Consider the following 8,934-nt stretch of genomic DNA (forward strand, 5'->3'; position numbering starts at 1 on the left):
TCCTCATACCTCCTCACCTTCCTGCTTTAAGTATAGTCCCAGCCACTGCCTCCTTGTAGACAGTCTCTCCTTTGCTGTCCTGCTCCCTGCTCCCTTGTGGATATATTCAATAAACTTCTATCTCTTTTTTTCTGCCTTGGGTGAATACTTTCATTGCCCCATGCCCACTTCCACCCCATCAGTTTGCTCCATATTTGGGGGCCCCCATCCAATTGAGAGAGACACCACACCTTACTGCAGCTCCCACAGGGCCTCCACTCTGTCTCCTCAGACACCATCTCCATAGGGAGGGGCAGAGATACCCTGTTAATGTTGGGTAGGTGGGTGGGAGTTCAGGCTCTGTTGTCGTTCCCATAGACCCTAGGGGGAGGAGGTCTTATTCCCACCAGGTAGGGATAAAAGTTGTGATTTTCCACTAGGCCTTCTCTGACTATCCCAGCAGCAAGGCTACCTCAGGAAAGGGATGCACTAGAACTTCTGAAGTCTTTCCCATTCCTGTGATTCTGAACTTTATATAAGTGAAGATTTGCATTTCTTTGAGGAGGAGGAGAGACAGTTGTCTATGTGTGAAAAGCTTCATAAAAGCACTGCCCCGGCCCAGCATTTGCTTTCTGAAATCTTAGGGGGTTTTTCACCTGAGTCCTATGGGGAACTGTAGAGAAAATATTTTCATGTGTCTTCACAGTTAGGCTTTCTGATCAAAAAAAGCTAGAACCCTGGTTAAAGGACAAGTGTTGGAAATTAAAGGGTGATTTACTAGCCAGAGACCTCTGAAGACACTTAGACTTGTTTCCCTGTATTTGCATTTCAGAGAGGGATGAAAGGGGTCAGTTGCTTACATTCCAAAGGACTGTAAATGCCAAGGTTTCTCTCCATCTCAGGAGTGGAGCGGGGCAAGATGTGACCTATTTACACTCTCAGATTAATAATTTTGGAGTTCCTCTTCTGCAGTATAAGCTGTGGTGTCTCTCTAGATCAGATGGGGCCTCCAAATGTGGGGCGATGATCAGGTGGAAGCCAGTGCGAGGCAGCACAAAGGAGAGAGAAGTTTACTGAATACACCCGAAAGAAGCAGTGGGCAGGACAGCAAAGGAGAGACTGCCTGCAAGGAGGCAGTGAGTGGGGCTATACTTAAAGCAGGAAGGTGAGCATGTATGGGGATGAATGGAATTTTCCCTTTTTTGGTAGCTGTGCCTGGTTATAAGTAGCCCATTGGTCAGTTAGGGTTTATGGATACTTTGAGGTGGGTTGTCTGATAGGCTGGTCTGTTTTCAGTCAGGTGGTGGATGTGTGCCCTTCTGCCTTCATCAACTTTCCATTGCTCAAGCCTGTTGCCTAAAAGCGGCCTCTACATAAACCCCTCATGTGCAGGGTGACATCTGGCTCTCCTTGTGTTGCCTGTGGGGTATTGAGTGTGAGAAATGGGCACAGTTATTGCTGTAAGTAATACTAACTGTGATATCTGCTCCAGAATCCTCATATTTGTTTTCAGGGTAAAATGATCAAATATAGATATACTCACCACAAAGGGAAGGATGCACTCGTGCTGATTTTGTACCACATATAAGCTGAAGAGGGACATGCGGCTGGGGCCCATCAAGCTGCAGGCTAGAGAGAAAAAGTTCTGCAGAGCCTCACAGAGGTTGGAGCAGATGTCAGCCCACAATGGTAGAGCAGTTTGCACAATGAGAAGCCTTGGAGGTTGCTGGTAAATCTGCGTGGGAGTGGAGGGTCCTTTACCAGTGCTTCGCCCATGATACATGGTAACCAGACCAGAGGTGGAACTGCAGACACTACCTGGATATTCTCTATACCTACAGGGAAGGAAAGAAATCACTGGCTTTCATAAAACTGAATTATGCTTGGTTGAAATGATGAACACAGGCCTAGAGGACTAAGTCCAGAAAGGAGTCAGACTGGGTACTAACTCAAGTTTCTCTAGGCTAGCCCATCTTAACAGCTCCCAAGGGATGTAGATGTTTACCTGTAGTGCAAGGCTGAGAGTGCTTACAGATGCTGAGTGGAACTAAACAAAAAGACACAAAGACCAAATTTCAGTCTTAAAGTAAGCTATCTGCTCTCATGAACTTTATTTCTTTATCAGCATTTATTATATTGTATTTTATATTTTGTTTCTATGACTGCCTCCCTAATACACTGTGAGCTTCCCAAGGCTGGAGAACTTGTCTTGCCAACTTTATCTGTCAGTGTTTAACACAGTGTTTATTTGCTACATAGTAATTCTTAAAGGGCGCCTGGGTGGCTCAGTTGGTTAAGCGACTGCCTTCGGCTCAGGTCATGATCCTGGAGTCCCTGGATCGAGTCCCGCATCGGGCTCCCTGCTCAGCAGGGAGTCCGCTTCTCCCTCTGACCCTCCCCCTCTCATGCTCTCTCTCTCTCTCTCATTCTCGCTCTCAAATAAATAAATAAAATCTTTAAAAAAAAAAATAAAAAAAAATAAAAATATGACCAAGTTTTCTCCCACAAGACCCATTCAAGACCCTTTATGACTTGACCTTCAGCCTTATTGAAGGCTATTCTTCACCTCAGGCTTCTCACTGAAATAAAACCAAATATACCATTCACTTCAGTGTGTTTGTTCGTACTGTTTTCTCTGTCTCCAACATCCTTGTTTTCTTTCTTTTGGGATACTCACACCTATCCCCAGGGCTTAGATTCAGAAAGGAGAACAAATGAGAACATAGAACCAATATTAGGAATGAGAAGGGGACATCTAAACATCCTTATAAATGCTCAAACATGGAAAGGATTATGGAAAGATATAACCAACAACTTTATGCCAATAAATCTGATAAAGTAGAAAAATCACTATAAGAATATATCTAACTAACACTAGATCAAAAAGAAAATTAAAAAACCTAAATAGCCTATAACTACTGAAGAAATTTAATTGGTAGTCAAATATCTTCCCACAAAGTAAACTATAGGGCTGGATGATTCCACTGATGAGTTCCATCAAATTCTCAAAGACCAAGAATTTCAATGTTAAACAAAGTCTTTCCGAGAATAAGAGGGGAATTACTGCTCTATTAGTTTTACTAGGTTAACATAACCTTTGATACCAAAATCAGATAAGAATATTATAAGAGAAAATTATGGGGCAATCTCATCTGCAAACCTAGATGTAAAAATCCTGAACAAGATACAAACAAATTGGAAAACAGCAATATATATTAAAACAAGTAACACATCATGACCAAGCTGGGTTTACTGCAAGAATAAAACGTTGATATAAAGTTAGACAGTCACTGTAACTCATCACATTTAAAGATTAAATGAGAAAAATATGATCATCTCATTAGATGCAGAAGCAGCTTTTGTTAAAACTTAACATTCATGCATGAGAAAGACCCTTAAACTAGGAATAGATGATAGAGATAATCTCATAAATATGTTTACAAAAATCTAGAGCAAATATCTTTTTTTGGGGGGGGAGGGACAGAGGGAGAGAGAGAATCTTAAGCAGGCTCCACACCTAGTACAGAGCCTGACACAGGGCTTGATCTCACAACCCTGAGCCTGCTATGGGGGCTTGATCTCCGGACCCTGGGATCATGACCTGAGCTGAAGGCAGATGCTTAACTGACTAAGCCACCCAGGTGCCCCAAAGAAAGTATTTTTTAGATTAAAAAATTATCTCTGAGAACTGAAATAATTCTATATAATTGCCTGCTAGCTAAAGAATGCAGGGAAAATAAAAACTTATTTGATTTTCCCAGGTCCAAGAGAAATATATTATTTATGATAATTTTCAGAAACACTTTGGAATTTAGGATCTTGAAAAGTGATCTATTGAGTGCATAGATAAATGTGTTCCTTAAAATCAATCTGTGAAGTTATTCCCCTTCAAACTTTCCTTTTTGGTCAGTGGAACTCAGCATTTGTTCATTCGGCAATTTTTTATTGAGTTCCAATTATGTGTTGGGTACAGCTGAACAAATAAGTGAATAAATATGCTAACCTATTAAAAGTAATCTTGAACTAGAAATCCAAAGCAATGACTAATGTATTCAGCAAGGAAGCACATATCATAATATCTTTTAACTGTACTTTTAAATTAAGTGCATGGGATCAATGTAATGCTGAATTTGAGACTAACACACAGATTCACATAGACAGGTACCCAGACAGAGGTCTTATTTAATGTAGAATGAGCTTCTACTCCCCCTCTCCATCTTCCCTCACATTGGAAACTCTTGTTATTTTAGCTCATGGGCAGTTCTAAGTTTGCATGGTTCCAATATTTACAAATCTCTTGCTACAGTTTAGTTAATTGACACCAGTCCCCATCAACATAGTTCAAATTTCAGTTACCACGGAATATTAACTGTAATTACATAAAATATAAATCACAGCTAGCTCTTCAGTCCACAAATCACTACAGAAGGAACAGATGCTCATCATGATTAGTGATCAGTTATGTCACTTTTTTCAAAGTTTGTCAGTGACTGGTTCCTTCAGACGCTTGTTCAGTTTAAGCACAGGCAATAAACTGTGTAGTTGTTTTACCTCCTTGCCTGCTAGTGATAAACCCATGTGACATTTTACAAAAAAAAGAGGGAATGTGACAAAATTGGCCATTTCAAGATGAAAGTGTAGCAAAGAAATGACACGTGGTGAAAGTTGAACTGAACATAAATGGAGTTACAGAAAAAAAAGCTAACTGTAAGAATGCTGACAATGCCAGCATTTGATAGACTCTAGATAAGCAGCCAGAGGACTTTGTGAAGGTGAACTTAACATAAATGGGGAAAGTGGTTGTGACAAAAAGTATGAAGATGGCCCAGAGAAAGTGCCACCAGCAAAACAACTTCATATTAAAGGAACTCTCGGAGCTGTTTTACAAAATTGAAAGTACAAAGGATATAATGTTGGAAGCTGATCCAAACTTAGAAAGGAGTATGACAATTAGCTAAGGCACAGAAAAGATGCTTGCTTGATCATAAGTTATACCATGAGAAGAAGACAAGCACAAGTGCTGTTCAAACTATTCTTGATAAGTTTTTTTACAAAGAAATAGGACATTCTGATATCCAATGTTTTCAATGTTTTAAATTACAGTTTGCTGAATAGATACTAGTTTTACTATTTTTTATTTCCCACTTACAGCTGATAGTAAGACAGATTTTAATATTTTGACAATTTTGAAAGGTCCTGGAACAAATACAACTTTTCCCCATTGAGTAAGATCACTTTGAACGGTTTTAGCTTGCGCAAGTCATTTTCAGATCCCATACTTGTATGCAATTCCAAGACCGTACTTCAAATGAGGTAAGAGGCAGCTCTCTTCCCTCTACTCTCTAACATGATCAATGCATGCATCTGATGCATCTGGGCATAGGACTAAGCAGGATGTGACTATTTTTGATCCTGTACTCTCCATTTTTGCCCAAACACTCACTGGTGTCTCTCTGCAAACTGGTCAAACCTGGAACTGGACCTTGAACCACCAAAAGCCATCAAGTTATTCTTTTACTAAAAACCCTTCAGTGGCTTCCAATTACATTTGGAACAAAATCCTTATCCTGGCTCCGAAGTTCTGCATGTATCCTTCCCAAGTCTCCATCCTCATGCCATACCATCCCCTGCCCAGCGCCCTCCCACCCTACCCCACCCCTAAGGCACCTTTCAGGTCCACAAACTCGTGGGCCTCTCATTGTGGCTCCTGAAGCTGCTGGAAGTTCTTTTCTGTCATTACCCTCCTTAACCCCTACTCATCCTTTAGGTCTCTGACTTTAGGTCTTTATAGGTTAGGGCCCCTTTGCGTGCCCTCACAAAAGTGCCTATACTATGCCTTTATAGCCCTTATGACACTGTGTCTGATAAATGATTCAATGGTTCTCCCTCCCGCAGGGCCGCATTAAAAATTTCTTGGATCTTAAGCACTTTTCCCTTCGTGAGGCACTTCCTCATTAAAATAAATAAATAAAAATTAACTAATAGATTTTCGTGGGCCCTAAAACTTTTTCTCTGATATAAGAAAAAAAATCAAAACATGTTCTTTGGCCCTAAAGGGTCACTGTTTTCTTGACTTTACAAGAGCTTCAAACATTGTCGTGGCTCCCCCAAAGCGTCGAGGGGTCTAGGCACGGCATCTACCGTGCCTGGCGGATTGGGAGGCCAGCCCTCAGGCCTGGGAACGCCCGCCCAGTTGAGGTGGCGTCGCGGTCCTCAGACACGTGCGCGGAGGGGCGTCTCGGGACCGCGGGGGGTTAGAACCAGTGGGCGTCGGTACTGCCCCGGCCTGGACCACCAAAACCTGCCTGAAGGCGGCCGGAGCTCGGCCCAAGCCCACCTGCGAGGCGCTCTCCGCCGCGCTCTCGGGGCGGTCCTCCCGCTGAGGCCCTCAGCCCTCCTCCTGCCCAGAGGCAGGGAAAAGTAAGGGTGTTCCCCCTTCCTTGGGAAGGCAAAACCCCCATTACCTGGTCCTCCGGGATATCGGAGTGTGCGCGCGCTGCGGAAGGCGCCCCCCGTCAGGCGGACGGCGGCTGCGCGGGGCTGCTCACTGCGCGCGCAGCCTCAGGGGCCGCCTCAGGCTCTACCTCAGCACCGCAGTCTCCAAGTCCTTGGGCGCCAGGGAAATGGCCCTACTTTAGCCCTGAGATAGAGTTTTGGATCTCTGTTGAGGATGTTATGCTAAACTTGACACTTCCTCGTTAGCTAATTCCCAACCCCAATTAAATATTCCAGTAACGCCCCCCCCGACATTCCAGTGGCACCCCCATTGTGTCCTTAGCTTTAACCTTTCTCTTCCACATCGTTGATTCACTTATTCAGTCGGTCACTCTTTTATTCAGTAAATACTTGTTGAGGGCACACTATGTGCTAAGATTGGGGTTCGGTGGACACACACTGGTCCCTGCCCTCATGGAGTTTAATCTACTTTCAAGAAGCTCTTTCAAGTCTTCAAACCTCTACATTCCAAGAGGGTCTGCCCCTCTCTACCCCCATCCCAACCCCTCCCTGCTCATTTTCATTTGCTTGCTGTTGATTCCTACAGTCCCTTTGACAAAATCCAGTGGAGATAGGAGTGTCCTGGTGGCTTGCTGTATCAATCTCAAATGTCTATTTTCCCTTCTAGACTAAGCAAGTTGAATTCAGGAGCCGTGTTTTGTGTGTCTTTGTGCAGGGACCGTACTAATTTTCTCTGTATCGTTACTGTTTTAGTATATGTACTGCCCAAGGGAGTACTACAAACCGTATTTTAATCATCTTCTTACCTCTGGTACTTTAAAAATGCCTAGCATATAGTAGGTCCTCAATAATATTGAATGAATAAACCAGAATGTGCACTTTAGAGAGATTACCCTGATGGCAATATGAAAAGGGAGAGATTGGAGGCAGGTTTTGTTGCTGTCGTTTTAAATGAAACTATTGTATCATCTAGGTGAGCAATAATAAAGTCCTGAACTATGACGATAATGGAAAGAAAAGGACAAGTTTAAGTTATTTATGAGGCAGTATTAACAGGACATGATGACTGCTTACATGTGGATGTGGTAGCCAGCCTCCAGGATGGACCCCTGCAATCCTTGTATTCCACTCTTGTGTAGTCCCTACCCACAGTGCATGAGGGTTGGCCTGTGGGACCGAAAGAATATGGCAGAAGTTACTATATTTTACTTCTGAGGCTAGATTATAAAAGACATTGTGACTTTCACCTTGCTTTTTTGGATCATTTGCTCTGAAGAAGTAACACTATATTCTGAGGACATTCCAACAACCCCATGGAGAGGTCCATATGGAAAGGAATTGACACTTACTGCCAACAGCCACTATCAACTTGCCAGGCATGGAACTAAGCCATTCTGGAAGTGGATCGTCCAGCCCTAGTCAAACATTCAGATGACTGCAGCCCCATCCAGTAACAGGACTATAAGCTCTTTTTTTTTTTTTTTTAAGATTTTATTTATTTGTCAGTGAGAGAGAGTGAGAGAGCACTCAGGCAGGGAGAGTGGCAGGCAGAGGGAGAAGCAGGCTCCCTGCTGAGCAAGGAGCCCGATGCGGGACTGGATCCCAGGACCTTGGGATCATGACCTGAGCTGAAGGCAGGTGCTTAACCAACTGAGCCACCCAGGCGTCCCAGGACTATAAGCTCTTGAGAGACTGGGAGCTCGACAACACAGCTAAGCTATTGCTGAATTCCTGACACAGGGAAACTGTGAGATAATAAATGTTTGAGAGATAATAAATGTTTATTGTTTTAAGCCACTAAATTTTGATGTTAATTTGTTACATTTGTTATGTAGCCTAGATAACCAAAGAGTGGGGGATGAAAGAGGAGAAAGCAAAGACTACCTGCAAGGCTATAAATTGGAGTACTAAGTGCTTGAAAGAGGAGCAGGGAGGGGTTGGGATGGAGGAGATAGCGCATTATTTTCAGGCTCTGTGTTTGTTATGTCTGTAGGATTTCCAAGTGGATATATCCATAGGTAGTCTTTGCCCCTCGCCTCAAAGGCCTACTCATCCTTGAACACTCAGTTCAGATGTCACTTCTGTGAAACCTTCCTGATTTGCTCAGGCAAAACCTAAATCTTCTGAGCATTTATTTCACATTATTATATAGCAAACATAAATCATTTTGTATTGCAATTATCTGTTTGCAGTTATTTGTTAAATGCTTGCTAAAATAATACTTTTAAGAAATTTGGTGTACCCATTACACACATATTTTTCCTATTATTACAGATAACGGGCATTTGAGCTTTTGGAGCCGACTGAGCAAACCCGACACGGGAAGATCTGAAGCCACACCTCCAGCCTGATTCTGAAGTAGAACTCCCACCTATACCTAGGTCTAACTCCTCCTGTACCTGGGTTGGGCGTCTCCGCTCCTTAGCTCCGCCCCCACCCAACTTCGATTGGCTGGAAGAGGAAATCGGCTCGACCATTAGTCCTTTCTTGAAGGGGCGG

At 43.0% G+C, this 8,934-nt stretch overlaps 1 protein-coding gene and 1 non-coding gene across 5 annotated transcripts in view; both read right to left on the reverse strand.

Moving 5' to 3' along the window:
* M1AP (meiosis 1 associated protein) overlaps positions 1 to 6,543 on the reverse strand; it is a 68,321-nt gene extending 61,778 nt beyond the window's left edge. For all 4 annotated transcript variants that reach the window (XM_081796633.1, XM_081796634.1, XM_081796632.1 and 1 more), the window contains exons 1-2: positions 6,444 to 6,543; positions 1,523 to 1,814 (exon numbers count right to left, since the gene is read on the reverse strand). In XM_081796633.1, coding sequence (XP_081652759.1) covers positions 1,523 to 1,762 — 240 coding nt within the window. In that variant the 5' untranslated portion in view covers positions 1,763 to 1,814; positions 6,444 to 6,543. The remainder of the gene's footprint in view (positions 1 to 1,522; positions 1,815 to 6,443) is intronic.
* A 562-nt stretch (positions 6,544 to 7,105) lies between these two features.
* LOC115941897 (U6 spliceosomal RNA) lies at positions 7,106 to 7,212 on the reverse strand. Its single transcript, XR_004076570.1, has one exon. It is a non-coding gene; the product is annotated as a U6 spliceosomal RNA (small nuclear RNA).
* Between the last annotated feature and the right edge of the window lie 1,722 nt (positions 7,213 to 8,934).

The sequence above is a fragment of the Leptonychotes weddellii genome, chromosome 10 (assembly GCF_054177405.1).
Source record: "Leptonychotes weddellii isolate Sample4059 chromosome 10, ASM5417740v2, whole genome shotgun sequence".
In the NCBI taxonomy this organism is placed as follows: Eukaryota; Metazoa; Chordata; class Mammalia; order Carnivora; family Phocidae; genus Leptonychotes; species Leptonychotes weddellii.